Genomic DNA, 19,099 nt, shown 5'->3' with positions numbered 1-19,099 from the left:
TATTCATGAGTTTTTCAGTTACAATAGGATTTTTTAAAAAGTCTTAACTGCTAAAATGCACATTCCTTTTATCTAGTGCTCATCACTATACTGTGAGATTCTTCAATGTTCATGACACAAAGGCTCTTCTCTCCCTCAGAATTCATTTTAGATGAAGCCATTAGATCTCACAGTTGCAGTTTAATGTAGGGATTTTAGGTCATCTCAGAACTTACCCTTTTCCAAGAACAGTTTTAATCTTTGTATAGTACTTGAATATACTTCTTATAATTATGTTTCAAGTGTTATTGCAGCTATATTTCAGATTTTACGTATGTAAGAAAATGCTATATTATTTTAATACTGACGGTAGAGTAAAAATCTATTCAATATTCACCTTTCAGGAAGCACAATCAAATATCCAAGAACACTATTAGACTTACCTAGCATAAAGTTTCAAACTGCTAATGGGTTTTAAATTGATGTCATCATGCTGCAATTTAAATACATGATGTTCATTAATTTTGCCAGAACTCTTTGTAGAGTAGGAGTGGTACGAAAGAACGAGGAAGGTTATATTTTCTATACCTGCTTCTTTTTATCTGCTTGCCCATTTTTGATATACAAGAAGAATCATTACATCAGCTTGGGGTGGGGGGTGAAGTTTACTCAAATGACAGTAGGTTTCAATTAGGTAGCCACTGTGGAGTTGTATCAAAGTACTATTTTCTACGAAAAAATACCAGGAATAGGGTAAAAGTAACGAACACGATAGGGATGACATTTCTTAAAGATGGATCTCATGGGACCTATCACCGAAACTCCATAGGTACAAAGTAGAGGAAATAAGGGACAGAAAGGTCATCTTGCCCATACACCTTTTCACTGAAAGGTCAAAATTCATGTACTTGAGCAAGAGAGCAATATTGCAAAACAGGCAGCCATCGTCTCTCACGAATCTCAGGGAGTCCCCTCAGATGTGGACACTGAAAAGGGAAAAGAGATCACATTGTGGAGGACTACCAAGGGATCCTGTTCTGTTGAGGGGAGGGAGGGCGGGCACCGGATAAAAATTTTCAAGGTGAAGAATCATCTATTTCAGAAATACCTCAAAAGTCAAACTAAAATGTGTCTAGACATAATGGGCCAGTATAGTACAACACTTCACATCTATTTATATTTCAAATATGGTATGTTTACTGTACATAAAGTCAGTTTTTCCAAAAGCTGTTGCTATAGCTACAAATCAAGGAAACCATAGCAACAACCCTGTATTATGTACAGCCTTAATTAGGGATTAAGTTATGTCTCTCTTTGCATTTTATATTATATACTTCCATACAATCTAGTTATAGTAATCTTGAAATTTTTTCAGACTTTTTAATAATAAAAATTCCATAGTATTATACTGTCAAGTCAAATACACAACACCCATGAAATATGTCTTTACTGCATTATTCTGATCATATCTAATAATATACATGTCACTGCTTTTTACTTGAGATAAACACAGATGTTCATATCACCATATTTCCTGATCTTCTTTAATACAAATAATTGATCACTTCAGCCTTAACCACCAAGTAATTGATTTTCCATCATCTCATAAGGTTTTCAAGTCTCATCCCATTCAGCCTTACCCCAAAAGAAATCAGCTCCTCCTAACGTCAACTTTTTTTTCCTATGGATTAAAGTCTTGGGGTTTTTTTTCCCTTTTTCCTCAGAAAGTAAGTACGTGAGGGAGGGACAGGAAAACTAGAGTAGTAGTTCATCTAGATTTTCTAGCTTCCCTGTCATGTCAGATGACTGACTGGGTTGGTGGTAAATTACGCTAATTACTCTGCTTTGTTGACCTTGTATATGTACTATTTAAGTACACCGAGAAGCTGGGATTGGAGAGCCCTGGTGTGCTGCATGCAGCCAGGCCTCAGAGCAGAGCTTGGGAGGAACAGGTAAAGGCGAACAAAGAACAAATGTGAAGGAAAGGAGAAGGATGCTGGAAGTGGCTGAGGACCAGGAGGGAGTGCTATTGGACAGCAGGAGACACGTAGGACCCAGTGGGGTGACAGGCTTCAAAGGACACCCTAGAAGACTACGAACACATTCAAGAGGTGTGCATAGATTCTCCCAACAAAACAGAAAAGAGAAAGCCAAAATCATGTCTTTAAAATCTTCCTTTCCATCACACAATTTTCTGATAATTCATTATGGTATAGTTTGCTCTCCTTTTGGTCCTTGCCCGTTGATGAGATGGCATGTGCCCCATTTTGCAAAAACCTTGGCCACAATTGTTTAGGGCATTAGCTGCACGCATAGACTCGACCTTCTGCTTATTTTACATACCATAGCAGCATAAAAAACTAGAAAATAATATCTCGATTCTATGAAATGAGCAGAAATTCAATGTATTTGGCACTTACAGAAATGAGATCTGTGGTTTTAATGTCTATGAACAATTGAGAATTGCTGGCCATTTTAATACAAATAGTATACAAATGTGTATTTTATAAAGCAATCTGTGTTATAAAAATTGTAGTCTGAGAAAGCTATGAGTGTGAGTTAAGAACATGAGCCATGTAAAAGCTTTTCACATGGACAGCACAATAAAACTTCCCTTGCACAGGGAATAATTAAGTCAGAAGATAGTGCATTCACAATTAGCAAGGCATGTTCAGTTTCTTCATTATCATTTTAATTAGCAAATATTAATGTAATCTGCAAATACAAGGGGGAAAACAATTAAAATTACTAAGTTTAAGGAGTCCTTCATGACCTAAGCTAAATTGAGACAAATGTCTTACTAATCGATACTGGTCACCAACTTTCAGGACATTCATTTCCATTTACTGTTAGAACTTCCAAGCGTGTTAGCAAATGTAAGAATGAATTAAGGCTCCCACAAGCTACAGCTAACCTCTGATGAAGGCAATGGTGAATAAAAATGGATTAGCATGCTCCTCTCCTCTCCAGTTATCAGTTCAGACTGATAGTGACCAAGTGACTGTGGCAGCCCTACCTCATTCAGATTCCATGCCTGCTGCTGTGGCAATAACCCAGGGACATGCAGAACACACTGCCCTCTCATTTTTAGTGGGTTCCTGGTCCTTCTGTATTTAAAATACGTTGGATTGAGCCTTAGCCCTTTTGAACTCAACAGCAGCTCCCATTCATTTCACTGGGACTAGGATTCACACCTGACTCAAACAGATCTCTCCTTTCGGGTGCTTGTCCTTCTTCTGCTCTGTAGATAACATACTCTGCTCTCCAGTATACTCAGTGCTTACAGGGACAACAATTAAAAGATACGGAAGTTTAAAAGAAGTCGCCTCCTAAAAACTATAACCCTCTCTCATTCTGATTTTCATATCTAACACTCTAAAGGTAAAATAATAACTAACTTGTCCAGTACACTTACAGGACTGAATATCACAAAATGGTAAAGTATTTTCAGTCTCTATAAAAGCTGTTATGTTAATTAATTCCATTCATTAATATAATTGCAATTTTATAAAGAAAAATAAGTAGCGGTAAGTGGAAGTCTGATAGTATTTCTCGTGACTGACAGTGTTATAACTGAGCAGAAACAACTTTTAGAAAGAGTTAATTTTTTTATGTTAGCTTATTTTGCAAGTTTGCATCTGTTATAAATAGTACACAGAGAGAGAGAGGGGAAGGGTCTGGGGAAAAGGCACCACTACCACCAAAACCCAACAATGTCATTAGATATTTTGCCACCTAAGACATTTTAAAGCAGGAATCCCTGGAAAACATAATTTTATCACAAAAGTATTTTTATCACACAGCAAGCATTTTGCAAAGCAGATACAGGCCAAAGCATTTTACAATACAGACTGGAAATACATACCTGGCTTTCAAATAGGTACCAAGTGTTAATATAGTAGTTTCAGAAAAATCCAGTAAACCTCTAGCTCCGTAACTTTTCTACACTCACATACGTTCATTTCACAAATCTTTTCCTTTTCTTCTTCCATGCACATACAAACACAAATAAACTACTTCTTCCTTGGGTATCCCAGGCAAAATTAAACATTTTTAGGACTTTATTACAAACACACACAAGAAAATTTCCTTTTGAGTTAAAAGGACTGAAGGCTTGAAATTAATCTGAACAATTCTCTTGCTTGTATAAATACCATTTTTGACTGCAACCAAGCATGATTTTGAGGCCAGCTCACTGCTCTCTCCAGTGCAGACATGACAGAAATTTAAAAATTCAATGGTCATTTAAATGGTAGCACACATTTAAAAGACGCTTTGCTCAGAAACATCACTTGCTTTAGTTTTTACACTGGGCAGGTTGGTAGAAAGGCAGTTATGTGGGATGAGAGAAAGAGAAGTCTACTGGTCCATTTTGCTGTGTTCTTGATACCAGGTCTTACCTCTTGTGTTTTCACATTTATATATCCATAATGAGTTCTCAGAGGCTGTCTTTGACCATTAGAAAATGGTATCCATTTGGCACTGGTTTGTCCAAAGCAGTTTAGGATCAAAGGGAAAGTTACTTCATTTGTGAGACGAACGATGATCAGACAGAGGAATGCTGCAATGAAACTCACAGCAACAACGGACTTTCTCTGCAATGAAAAGAAAGAAAATAAATTATTAACATTAATAATTGGTTTTAATAAAAACAGACATATCTTCTATTGTAGGATGAGGGAAAAACACCTTCGAAAGCTTCATGTGAAATTATTTTTATGGTAGTTACCTTGCTGCAGGAGCACAAGGAAACAGGTGACTGGATCATTTTGCTTCAATAAATTTGCATTTCAGAGGTTTTGAGAATTTCTTTTAGAGCTGGTTTAAATTTTAGTTGTATTTGGAATGAAGACTTTTATGTAAGCATCCATACCAAAGTCTCCATTCAAAATCATCAGTGCTCTAGACACATGACAAATACACAAAGTGAAAATGCCATTTGCAGCCATACCACACAAAGTTTATTGTGAAGATGATCGCTACAGATTGCATTTATTGGGCATTAATTTTAAATCATTCCCGTGCAACAGGATTCATACGCTAACCTTAAGTATTTTAGAATAAATGTGAAGTCAGCACAACGTTCTGCCTTATTACAGGTTCACAAATTTACAAAGTGAGTCATTATTACCTTGGACAAGATGACCTCCATTGTTAATAATGCAACAGATCTGAAGCCTGTATCTAATTAACCTTTGCTTCCCACCTCTAACCTATCCAGTTGGTTGGACTGGTTCATGTAACCACAGAATGGTATCAACTTTTTTCCTGGGTAACTACCCAGTCTGCAGGAGAAAAAAAAACTTAGAAGAAATATGATGTTCCCCTCATTTTTAGCTATTTTTTAAATACTGCAGTCAATTACTTCTAGACAAATTAGTTAAGGACAAAACATGTAAGTTGGTATATGTAAAGATTCTAGGTATGGTACTCTATCATAAAGGTTATTTTTAAATTTTCCCTGAAATGCACAATGATCATTTACAGGTGTTTTTACTGTACTTTAATTACATTCTAGCTTTACCTAATTTGCTACAGTTTAATCACCATACTGAATGTAATTCTATCCCTCTAAACAGTAATATATACAGAAAATAGAGGGGGAAAAAAATTATTTGCCTAAGGGCCTACATAAGTATATAGTAACACTTAATGCTGGATGGCAGAATCTGATCACTCCAATTCCTGCGTACAAATACCACCACCTAACAGGAGCCAGCAGAGTACACATTTACGACAGCTTTTGTACATGATGGCAACAAGATCGCACATGCTGCAATGGCGGTGGAGGGGTGAAAGGCGAGCTCTGCTTGCAACCATGTAAGAGGAATCTGTTCTTTGCCTGGAGGTTCATTTGACAGCCTGCAGAAACTAAAATTCAAAATGTTGAGCAGAAGAAACAATGATATTTACAGAGCAAACAGACTGGGAAGGACACAGGCAATGTTTTACTGAACACGAGCGCACAAGGCTACGTGCGCATGCACAGGGCCTGCAGGCACTGCTGCCATGCTTTGGTTCAGTTTCTGGACACAGAAAACAGCGAGAATCACAAAGAGCACACAGCAAATTTGAAGGGATAGTACTGTATTCCCACACACACGAGTTAACAAAATAGTACATTATGGAGGTCAATTGCATGGCTCTGTTTTGGTGTATTAGGAGGCTGCAATTTAGAAGATAAAAGCAACGGAAGACTGAGATAGAAAACTTGGGTGAATGAGGTCGCTGTGAGGAGAAAGGGAAGAGGATGATGAAGAGGAGAAGTATTGCAGCAGCGCGATTCAGTGAGGAATCTTAGTCAGCTAATGGCTGTGCAATGTAAAATTAAACCCAGCAAATCTTCGGAGGGCAGCGCAGCAGCCGCAACACAATCACAGCTTTCAGGATTCATGGAAGTCACTGCACTTTTCATCAGCTGCATTATAACAGATTTACATTAAATTGCAATAAACTGGCTGGGGAGCACTTCTGTGTCACTTCTCTTTGTACCAGATGGAGTCAGAAATGTTTAGCTATATATCAAGGCCTTGTAAGTGTTAAGAGCAGCCAAGATGTGCAGTGCAAGTGATAATCATAAAGCAATGAGAAGGAGCATGGATTAGTCACGTTATTTATTGCAAATCAGAATTAAAATATTGCAAATATTTAAAGGGGAATCCAGAGACTCATTCCACTACATGAGCATGCTTCAATCAAAACCTCCACAGCAGGAAGCAGCGATGATGCCACTACCTGGTTTCCCCCTATTCTGTCTTCCTGGTTTGTTGAATACTATTTTTTACTTGTTTATTTTGTGCAGATATGTTCTGAACTTGAAAACATTGCAATCAGCTTCGTGTGCTTCTCACAGGGAGCTGTTCTAAAGAGCCTCTGCCCCGAGAAGAATTCAGACTGTGTAGCTAGATTTCTTGGCCTTCATTAGGATGCCATCTGATTTTGATATTCCTTCTCTTTAAATACACTGTATTACAGCAGGAAAGAAAAAAGTGGGGCCTCCTTTCATTTTCTTATGTAAGAAAATACTGTTTGAAAAAGAAAACAGCAAAGATTTTTCTGTGTGTGTTGCTTAGCCAGAAAGAACCTGCACTAACTAGAACAGTACAATGAGAGAAAGGAATTTTTACAACAGAAAGGAATCAAGGCATCTGTTCTAATTGCTTTGGAAAAAAAAAATCTAGCCATATGCAAACACAATGCCTACTTATCAACTTGTACAAAGGAAGCTTGTGCTAAGGATTCAGTTCCCCTGTAACTTTGGTTAAAAGCATGAGATCCAACAATATGCATTCTCTGAGGGAAAGACTATTGCAAATTGGAATTTCAGTGGCTCTATAAATTTCACTGTAAAAATATTGAAAAACAACAAGGCACATACTTATCATAATTTCAGCCTTCTTAAGCATCAAGTAAAGCAGTCTGCTCAGTGGCCAAGAGTATTCTAAAGGGCACCTCTAAAAGTAATTTGTTCCCCTTAAGTTCCTCCCTCCTTTACCTGCTCAAGAAAAAAAAAAAAAAATACAGGCACTATTTGTCAATACGTGCTTCTTGTAAAATCTCCCTTTCTGCAGATAAATGGGGTTTGTTATCTTTCCTGGGATAAAACTTAAAATTTAGCATTGGAGACTCCAGAAATTCTATGTGACATTAGGATATAACAGAGAAGTATGAAACTATATACAGGGATGAATACCAGACTCCAATTTGTCTCAAAATTTCTCTCTATCAACATTTTAAATACTTACACATTCTACCATTTGGGAGAGCTAAACTAACATTAATTAGCAATTCTGCACAGAAACAAATCTTATTCCTTCTTATTTTTCAGTTCTCATCAATGCAAATAGTCTCTTAACAAAAGAAATGTTTCTCTAACATGGAAACATCCCCTGTATAAATCTCAATCAATCTTTAAATTTTCCCAGCTAATTTAATGTAGATATTTTGATGTTGCTGACATTTAAATTAAAAAAAGTATATTCAGTTATAAACATTTTTTATAGATATTCAGTGAGGAGTAAACAATAAGACATATTTTAGACAGTTTCCTAGCTGGACAACTTGCATGGCATATTAGCTTTTGTAACATTTTATTTAGTTTACTATAGTACATGACTAGTCTAGATGACAGTTGCAAGAAGAAAATTACCATACTTATGAATACAGGATCCTATAGCAGAAGAGTGATGGAGTTTACTATCTGTTAATGACACTAAGTCTAAGTAGCTGCTCATTCACAGTTTAAAAAGAGAGAGAGAGAGAAAGAGAGAGAAAAGTGGACATACTTCAGATCAGAGTACCTGTAGTGCAATACCTGGGAGCCCACTGGGCAGAAAGAACACACTAAAACTAAACAGTTTCTTCTCAACTCTTTTCACTCAATCCCCACAATAATACAATCCTAGTTTCAGTTTCAGTTATTTCTCAGACACCATGCTCATTCTGTCTAGTGTGTATATCAAAATCAATAAGCGGTAGGCATGATTCACTCTTCTAAGGCTTCAATTTATATTTACATTGTTAAAATAAGAATTGAAATAAAAACAGGAATGTCATGCTACTATGCTGGTTAGGACTTCATGAAAAACTTCATGGAAATAAAACAATAACAACAATACTTTTATAGGTGTGTGTGTATATATATTTGGCAACTTGGTCCCTAACACTATTTATAACGTTCATATCATCTGGTTTTGGCTATTTACCAGTGCCAGGCTGATTCATTAGCTTCAGTTTGGCAAGAACTTGACAGTCTGAACAAATTTTAGCCATTCTTCTTTTGTAATCTGTTAAGAAGTGCGAGATGACAAGACCATTTTTTATAGTTCAATAATGCCTGATAGAATAATAAGACACAAACATTTTTTGTGTTGTATACAGTTGTCTAGCAGGAAGAAAGGAAATATTTTCAGCATAAGAAGAGAATTTCATAAGTTGTAAATTTTACTGAGGTATGTACTAAGTATTTTTATTCTACTTTCTAGCCCAAGGGCAACACTCTGCCACTTAGAATGTATTATATGGCAGAGACTATCAAACCACTTTATAAGCAGTAATAAAACCCCATCCTAGTGAGATTAACAGTAAAAACCCATTTCACAGATGCATAAACTGAGGCTGAAAGCAACTTTCCTAAGGTCACAAAGAAATCAACAGAAGCTACTCCTAAACTTGTATTGTAGAACTATGTTGTTTCTCAGGTTTATTTTTCCTATTATAACTAACTGCCTGAATTTGTTAAGTGACAAAGTTGAATATGGTATTATGGAAGACTCTAGTAAAGAACCCTTGGAATCAGTAAAGTTCCATGCCCCAAACAGTAATTGAAAACAAACCTTTTTTCAGAAATTGATTTTTTTACAGTATTAATTTTTTCTGTTACTTTCATGGATACATGATAACACTGCACTTGGAAGGACAAATCAAAGGTAAAGACTTACACGAGGGCTTTGAGTCTCTTAGATGACACAATATGCAGTAATATTGTATTAGTTTCACAATACCTGCCTTTACGAGCATACTGAATAACTCAATCACTTTTTTAATATCTCTGCACATTATACTACTTTTATTATAGGACTGATGCAGGGTTTCAGGTTTTTTACTCAAGTATAATACCAACTGAAAACAATAATAGCTACACTTATTGAATTTGTTTCACTTTGTAGACCACGATATGTAAAAAATAGTTTTATTTAATTCTTTCTTTTATAGTCTTGAGCATCTTCTTTGAATGCTGCTTTCTGTTACAACAGAGCATAAAATGAAATTCTTTCAGCACACTAGTTCAGTATACCTTACTGATTTCACTGGTATTGGAAATAAATATGCCTTCCAGCTATTTCTTTTGTCCTGAACCTCCCTTTAACAGGGCTGCTGTAGGGATACCCAGGCAGGGGTCCTAGAAGTTTTCAAAGAGGGAGCAAGACTACATAGCAAAGATCCTTTTAGAAATAGACATGTGTCAAACAACACTTGCATAAAATCGGTAGCTGAAGATTTACTTTCTTCTCCTCCAGAAGTGAAAGCTAACTGAGTATGTTCAAAGGCTCCACAGGTGATGGCTGTCAATGTTTCTCTCTCAGGAGAAGAGAACAAAGCAGGCAAGGGGTTATATCACAAGTAAGATCTGGTTTGGGTTCAAAAACCAGTAAAATTAAGATTAAAGCAAATTTATTTTTCTTTTCTGGAAAAGGGCTCCTTTGCTAAACTGGAATGTAAGCAGCCAGGAAACCTGAGGAGTGAGAGCAGAAATAAAGTTCAGTGATGGAGAAGCAAGGCAAGAAATGCAGCATACATAAAAATAGATAGAAGAGATACAATGAAAGAAACATATGACTTTTAGCCTTCTTCTGTATGGCCTAGAAAGTATTTCTTCTAAGAATGTACCCTGAATCAGGACTGTGTTCATAGCTTATGATGTTTGAGAAGGCATGAATAGAAGACACATTACTTCTTGCATGCCTCCTCTGTAGGAGCTCTGGCCTTTTTTATAGCTAAGGCAGCTGAAGAGCTCTCAAGAACACAGCTCTTTGTACCTCTTTTATTGTTGTCATTTGTTGAAAACTTGTTACATCATTCACTTTTCACCACGGTTCACAATACAGTCCCGTACGAATGGTGGTGTATCTGGGTTCATAACAGCTCAACATAGTGTTTTTCACAGCAAAATAAAACATATTCAAACAGCTCCTTCATTAAAGCCAAAAATGTGCAGAGAGTGCTCAGGCTCACTGGAGTAAGACCTGAGCAAGGAACAAAAACAGGAATCAGCACAGTATGGTCCAAAGAATTGATGTAGCAGCAGCAGCAGCGGTCTACATTAAAAGCCTTCACTGCTTACATATAGGAAGATTATCGCTATTGACATTTAGTCTCAGGTAACTGCATAACTTTATTACATACAGCATTCCCATCAGAAACAGCACATATATTTGGGTAATAATATGAAATTATGTAAGGTGAAGAACTTCAAAGTTTCAAGGAGTAACTGTTGAAGTATTTTGAAGGTCTCCCATATGCTATCATGCATAAGAAGTTACTACATTTGAAAAGTCCCAGTGATTTGGAGCCCTTCAAATTGCAAAGCATTGCCAGGTTTCAGGAATTAATCTGTGTGACTATTCCCTCTTGCCCTAAACTCAAAGCCTGGTAAGAAGGAGAATTTTTTTGTCTGTAGATATTCTTATCCCTTAAAGTGATTTCAGGCTTTCCAGCACTTCGAGTTCTCCACATTCCATAGTGATAGTTTCTCCCACTCCTTTCCTGCTTACTCAAAGCTGAATTTGTATTTCCTTCAGCAGTCGTCTTCTGGCCGAGGGTTCCCTATGCAAACAGCCTCTACTCCCAAGAAGGCACAAACACATCATTAGCACAGCTCCAAACTTCACAAACCACAAAGTCACAGTACCACCAAGGCAACCTAAACTTCTGAGCAAGGCATGCCTTTGGCCAGTCTGCTACTTCATTTTATACTCTAACTGAAAGCTGTCCAGTAGCTTAAAAGATCTAGCCCATTAAAACGCCCATGGCAGAGAAGCACACTTTAAATAACATTGTTGACTTTTCATTCTGTAAGATCTGTTAAGAATATTTAATCTAAAACTGCTGTTATTGATTCATCGATGTCCTTCACAACTAGGGTGAACTTCATCAGTAACTGTAGATGCATATTATATAAATACTAATGTAGTCTCTGCGTGATAAAGTAGTATTAAAAAGGAAAAAAAGCCTCTGCAGTACAGCTCTCAAATGGTGCTTTTTTTTTTTTTACTCTGGATTATTGCCCAGCTCTTCTTATCAATAGCTTGGCAAGCTTTCAGACACACACACAGGCTGACGTACGCTTCCCTATAATAGAACTGCTGGTACAAGAATTTGTGATCTTTCAACCTGGCAGTTGGTTGTTACTACTTATTGAAGTACCACCTGATTGTAGCTATTTTTCACCTGCTGAGAAAAAGTTCAAAGAAAAAACCACCCATATGCGAGTATTAACTCTTACCCTGCCAGATATACCTCACATAGATGACCTCTCCCTCTCCTCTATAGAAATATATAAAGATTCATGACAGGCAACATTGTAAGAATGAATCCCTAATTGAGCAGTTTTCACAAGCATTCTGAAAGACACCCTATAGCTGCCAACATTTTCATGAAAAATCCCTTTCAAAAAGTTGATTCTTTCAACCAGAAATAGACTCAAAAATGCATAAATGAGAAGAAAAGCAACAACAAAAAGCCCCACAGATGCATCAAGAAAGATTCTTAGAAAACAATAAAATACCAGCAGACCTCTGGTCTGCAGATCTCTATATATGACAAAAGATGTCGTTATTAAAAGCCATTGCATTTCTTTGTTATTTTATATGAAATAACAGAAATACTCAATTTCTTGTTTCAAAAAAGCACAGGAAAGGGAATGTGATGGCTTCTAAAGTGAAAGTGAGATAAATTCAATTTCTGCTCCTACCAGTAAAATCATCAGTGCGTTTGGTATGCAGCAGGAGGAATGGATGTTAATCACATACCTATATGTTTAGCAAACACCACAGTGGGATGTAACCTCCGGAAGTACTAATGTCTAGATTTAAAAAAAAAAAAAATCAAACAAATAAAATTAAACATATGACAGCAGCCCAGGGGCAGAATAAATGAAAGTAAATAAAATGTTGTAACAACCCCATATTCTCAGTATTCTCAGGCTGCACATCTGTGAAGAAAATTCCTTTTGCTGGAAACCTTCACTTGCCTGCAGCTCACTTCTACCTGCAGAAGAAAGTTTATGCTACAGAGCAAAAACCTGCGTAACCAGAAATTCACACAAGTGAAATGTAATTGCCTACCACCATCTGGACAAGACCAAACTTCCTCCACTGAATTTTCCCCTGTAAAGATCCCTGACTGCCATGCTGGACTTGAAGCTAACAAAAATTGGCACCGTGCCTCAGTTTCCTTCTAAAGGCCAGATAACACTGGAAGACAAAAGAGATCTTGCCCAGTCTGTCACTTGGCAGGACTCTTGCTCTGGCCCTTCACACCAGCTTCATCCCATACTGTTCTCTGGGAGGTCAGCTCTTTTGGAAAGTTGCTCTGGATGCTCTTTCTGCCACTGTGTATGCAGCGCACCTGCTATTCAGAAGCATGAAAAGGAAAACAGAAGCAGGTCATTATTCATTTTAGTCTTGTGTTAGGCACTCTCAGACAGCCAGTGCACCCTAACACAATGCAGATTAATGTCTTGTGCCAGTGGCAGGGATGCAAGCACTGTTTAGTGCGAGGAGGCATATGGGCTCTTTCAAGGTCTGGCTGAATGGTTGGCTCTGCTCTGAAATGTAAGAAGATACAAGTACTGAATATAAGGGTTAGAGACCTCCTTCACAGCCACCAGGCAAAGGTCCAAATTCAGAGAGCAGAAAGACAAGCTTTTTCAAACTGGTCTTCCCAAAAAAAAGGACCACTGTGAATTAGAAAGAAGCTATTCTTAAGCGGAGATGATGCTCTTCAGCCAGCCTGCAGGAGGTCTTTCATTCTTTGAGTTGTGTAGTTTCTTTCTTTTTTTTTTTTTCTTCTTTTGCATTTGAGCAAGATGCTCTCCAGCACAGCTGTAGCCATGTTGTCCTGGGGTGGCAAGAGGCAAGAGCAGCTTCCATGGACGGCCTTTTACATAAATACAGTAAGCCGGGCTCTAAATTGTTTTGGCAAGCCCCTTTCCCTTCATCAGACACAGAAATCTCCCTGTTTTCTTTGGATAAACCTGCTCTAGCCTACATCATCCATACATAGTTGCCACATATGTCATCAGAAAAGTAAAATGTAATATTCAGTGCCTCCAAGCATTGTCTGCTTCTGGCACATGGAGTAACATTTCAATAGGCATAATCATTTATAGCCGATAAAAAGCAAGACCTAATTACAGAGAAGCCTAGGCTGAGACCAGCTATTTCATAATGGGAATTTTAAATTTGCTGCCATATAGCTGGGAACATACTACTTTTAGTGAGGAAAACACACTTTGCTTTCCCCGCTTAATTCTTGTTCTTTTCTTTATGCTGTTTTCTCTATTGGAAGTTTAGAAAAAGGGGCTTTGGGAGGAAAAAAAAAAAAAGGATTGATAAACAAGCTAGACACCAGCGTGGCAGTGTCATCTCTGAAGAGATCTTCAAAGCCACGATTTAGATGTAGATGTTAAACTATTTCTGTGGCAGACAACCCTTCAGGGCAGCAAACTTTTGAGCAAATGGAGGCACGTGAAGGATGTGGCATTTGCTGGGATGGTCGCATTAGGGTGCATTCTCCAGTGCAAGAGCAACATGCCGTCTGTAAGATATACATTGAATTCATTTCTAGGGTGGGTTTTTTAGGCGGTTGTTTTTGGACGAAGGTATGTAGAACTCAGCAAGGCGCTTTTTATACTATACATTAACAATCATATGATTATCACAGCACTACAGAATAGAGCTTTCCATCTAGGATGCAGATCAACTGTGTTAAACACTGTACGCTCATAGCAGCAGACCCAACAATATCATGATCCAAATGAAAAATAGAAGGCAGGCCTACATTTTAAATCTCATTTGTAGGAGGGGTTGCACTGAGCAATGCAGCGTCTGTACCGACACAGAGGGGCAAACGGCCTGTACATTTTTGGCAGAGACTTTCCTTTCAAGTACTGGCATAATCTGACCCCACTTTACCTGCTTCTACTAATACAATCACAGGAAAATGTTGCAAACCAGCAGGAACTTAAACAAAATTTCTTGCCTGTTGAGTACAATTGTATTCCTTCTACACATAGGAGTCTGTTCATTATTCATCCTTGGATAACAGGAGCAAGAGGTTATCAGAAGTTGCCACAAGGGAGACTCTCCAGATAGCAAAGAATATGCAGCATTATCGTTATAGAACATAACGACTGCTCACATACTGCTCAAGAAGTTGATGACATCCCTCAGTTGACTAGGGAGCTCCTTAAATCAGGGCACTGAAACTCAATAAAAGCTCTGATCAAGGCAGTGGCCTCAATTTAATTATGAGCTTTATTGATCATGTCTTCTCTTTACAAAAGAGAAAAAAAAAAAAGTGTCCACAAAGCACTGAACTTGTGGCAGGGCATGGTGGGACACTGCAGAACAGACTCCTTGGCTGTTCTGACAAATCCACAGTGGACAATCTTTGCCTTTTGTGCTGACCTCTCACTTCTAGGAATTAGGAGAATAATTTTATGTGAACTAGTTTTCATCAGAAGGAAGCAAAATACAATTTCACATTTACAATAAAATCCATGATCTGAGACCTATTTTGTGAATACAGGCGGTTGAATGGTATACCTGCAGTGGAATAGCACCCAAAAGCCACAATCAGGAGCCAATCGCCATTGTGCTAAAAGCTATAAATTCTTTGGATTCATTATTTCTGCAGAACATCTCAATAGGAGCTAGAGGAAATCATAAAAATTGATAGTTTTCCGAAAGAAATTCTTCCAAGCAATAAAGTTTAATCTCTCGCTGATCTGTTATCCTGATAGAATAGTACAGGGATGGTAACATATATACCCTACCCAAACACACATTCTATCATCATATCACACTCCTCTCACACTGGGTGAGCTAACTGAATTGAACTTGACCTTCAAAGCCCTTGGAATGCAACAAAATATCTCTGTTTTCTGACATTTATGGGTGGCTTTTCTACATGGCTGCTTTTATTGCCTAGAAAATAATGGTGAAAGCTGTGTGTACAAACCTACTATAAACACTGACAAATCACATGAAAGGAAGACAGATTTATTCAGTGTAGATTACTCCAGAGCTAATCTAATCAAATCTAAGATTTACATTTTTTAAGCAGATCAAAAATTCATAGAGTTGGCATTTTGATACAATAGATATATATTACATTTTAATTTTAATCTGCAAGTGTAATTGAACTGATTTTGATTTTCTGTGCTTTTATTTTTGCTTTAAAAGGCTTTATGTGTTTCATATGAAAATGCATCATTGAACTATCACATGCACAACGAAAACCCTATGGATAATTCATACAGAAGATTATCAACCTCTGTCTAATAAAGCTTAGATAAAAATACATTTGGACATGAATCTATATTAAAAACTAAAAGTGCTAGATGTGAAAAGGCAAATATGTCCTATTTGTGGCTTTCTTAAACTTAAAGGAAACCACTCATAGCCACCTTACCGGAGCTGATCCAGAACATTTTGATGGAAGAATTGTGACACAAATGTGCACCTAGCACAGTTTTCCATCCTTTAGTCCATGAAATATAGAGGGACTGTCATGTGCCAGAAATTATTCCAAACCCCTGTTCCCTTCATGCACGCTTTACTTATTTGCAGGCAAGAAACAAACAAAAGGAGTAAAAAACCCCAAAACATTCAAATTGAGCTTAATTTTTGTATGGTCGTAAATGAAAATTACAGTGGCAACACTGCCTCATACAGTCTGTGGACTGTTCTCTAGGAGACAAGATGGGCTCCCAATACAAAGGATGCACCTCTACTATGGGCCGGACGCAGATGGCTCTTGTTCTGCTGCCTGACCTTGGGCAAGTCACCGCTACTCTGTTCCTCATTTTCATTGCCTGTTAAAGTACCCTAACATCCACCAGGGCATATTGTTTTCAAACAACAGCAAAGCTTGACCCAATTAGAAACAAATATTTTCACCAAGTATTTTAGTCAAAGACATAATCTGCTGTCTGGGTACTCGGTTCTACGACAGCATATCTAGCTGCTTGCACTGAACAAAAGCAACCACTGAACCCTGCTCCTCCTCCATTTAAAGATACCTCTGATTTAAATGAGAGCAAGAGAAAGCCAGAAGCACATTAAATTTGAAAAGGAATAGTAAGAAAAATATCATTACAAAATTTTATTTTTATTCCTTCCCAGTGCCTTTGCATATCAGTTACTCAATTTACAAACTCAGGATCCCTCAGCTCCCACTTGAGTAAAGTCTGGTGTCACCAAACCCAGCTCCTGAACACTCTTGTTGAGGTCTGTGGGACCAAATACTGCATCTTTGTAGCTTACAGCCATAAGGAAACTTCCTTAATTGCCAACTGTGCAAGCCTTGACCTGGATATGAAAAACAAATTCTCATCTTCAGTTTTGCTGCTGATGCAGGAAGCAGATTCTGCCCACAAGCTTTCTGTAGGATATAAATGTCTCCCACACACTAACAGCCCAGAGGCTATTTATTTTGAATTCTCTTTAACACCACTCTGGTCTAAAGCAGTAGAGTAAGGCCACTCAGGCCCTCATGAACTCATTGTGATGTCCCAGAGGTTACAAAACGGTGTTTCCCTTTCTGTCAGGGAAGCTGCCAGAGACACCAGTGAGATTAAATAACGTGCCCCAAGACCCTTTGGAAGTACTAGGCAAAGCTGAGTTTTCCTAACATTCATTTAGAACCAGAATCATACTCAGTTATTTCTAAAAAAGAAGCATTATTTTTAACGTTGGAGCATCTAGGGTCCATGACATTCAAAAAGCATGTATACTGAATGCAATAATGTTACTCTTACGTTTAATGTTACATTTACTGTTTTGTCTGTTTTTATTATTTTCCATTATTTTTCTCAAAGGTCTTCATTTTTAGGTAATAGTTACCAGTTTTTACCTCTAGTTTTACCCCTGTGCTGCTTAAACAGCAGTTACCAATAAAAGAATGAATCTGGATAGGACAGAGTACCCCACTGTCCTGTGGCCACATGTGACCAACACCTTTCATGGTGCCCACATTCTCTGCCAGAGTATTTGGGTTTGTAGTAGTTTGTACAGTCGTTACAAGTTATGAGAGTTTATGATCTGTTCCAATCACTACAAGTCATAAAAATTATCCCAATGCTCTGAAAAAAGCAGCAGAAGATTTTCTCAGTGAACCTCCAAGTCTTTTAGCCGTAAATCTCAAATAATGCTGTTTGTTTAATTTAACACTGCTATATAGATTAACGGAGAAGTTGTCCACTAGTCAGGGGAGGAACACAAAGATCCATCCTAACTTACTTCATTTCCAGGTTTATTCATTGTAAGTGTTATATAATGTGACATTCACACATTACTGAAGAAGTTAAAAGAACAAAATGCACATCACTAATCAGCTGATCATTTTTCATTTGATTTTAGATGCCAAAATTAATGATGCCCTTCCTTTTTCATTAGATCTCTTTTTTTATACTTTGTTTCGTTAAATTAGAAACGGAGTATGTGAGCAATCAGAATATTTCTCTGCAATTTCCTTGCTTCTGCACATGTAAATAACCCCACAGTGCTAGAAAATAGATTTAATCGGTTTAAACCCAAGGTCTGTTGGGACTCCAGCAACTTTTTTGGCTAGAAGATCCAAATTCAGATGTTAATGTTCCAAGACATTAAATCCTGATATTTTCAATTTCTCATTCTTAGTTATCCAGCATTCACCACAAATGTCACCAGTGAAGTTTCAGCTGGTCTTACTCCATTTCCTCTTGCCTGAAAGTTTATTACCTCATTGAGTGCCACAACATCTAATTTTATACCCTCTGACCATTCTTAGATACTCTAATCCTCAAAAAAGTCACACAGTACTCCCCTTTTTGCTGTGCTGGATACTGCCTCTGCTTCAGCAACTTCTTGCTGCCCAACAATGCTGTTTTCAAATTCTTCTCTTTTATTGACCTTAAGGAATCACCATCTTTAATTCTTTAATCCCCTAGTTTTTCTGCAGTTTTGCCCCAGCTTCCCATTTAAGTCTTAAACCATCCTGCCAGTTTCTCCTTTGAGAATTGTTTTTAAGAATCTTATACTCAACTATTCTTCATTTATATATACTCCTCTGTCTAGCTGACTAATTCCATACTAAATTCCCTCTCAGAACATCATCTTTCATCTCATATTAATTCTTCTTTTTGTCATATTAAATATCCTTTCTCTTTCTGGAAACAGAGTCACTTTCCCTCTGCAGACAAATACATGTGCCCCTTTTTCTTCTAGTTGTTTCGCTTTTTGTTTTTCTGTTATGATACCACTCCTGTGGTTGCTGTAATGGTCATGGGCTGCTGTATTTCAGCCCTGTTAATATTTTTCAGCCTTTGTTACTGACATCCAGATGTTTTGATTGG

General features: G+C 37.5%; 1 protein-coding gene across 8 annotated transcripts in view; it reads right to left on the bottom strand.

The window, feature by feature from the left end:
- The window catches only part of ST6GALNAC3 (ST6 N-acetylgalactosaminide alpha-2,6-sialyltransferase 3), a 232,201-nt gene that overhangs the window by 120,718 nt on the left and 92,384 nt on the right, over positions 1 to 19,099 (bottom strand). For all 8 annotated transcript variants that reach the window (XR_012043561.1, XM_072868755.1, XM_072868754.1 and 5 more), the window contains one exon: positions 4,380 to 4,574. Coding sequence is in view for 7 of the 8 variants with exons in the window: in XM_072868755.1 (XP_072724856.1) it covers positions 4,380 to 4,574 (195 nt within the window). In the remaining variant the exon portion in view is untranslated. The remainder of the gene's footprint in view (positions 1 to 4,379; positions 4,575 to 19,099) is intronic.

Source organism: Ciconia boyciana, chromosome 7, assembly GCF_034638445.1.
Source record: "Ciconia boyciana chromosome 7, ASM3463844v1, whole genome shotgun sequence".
NCBI classification, from domain to species: domain Eukaryota; kingdom Metazoa; phylum Chordata; class Aves; order Ciconiiformes; family Ciconiidae; genus Ciconia; species Ciconia boyciana.
The sequence above is the reverse complement of the archived record's forward strand: the minus strand, read 5'-3'. Positions and strand labels throughout refer to the sequence as shown.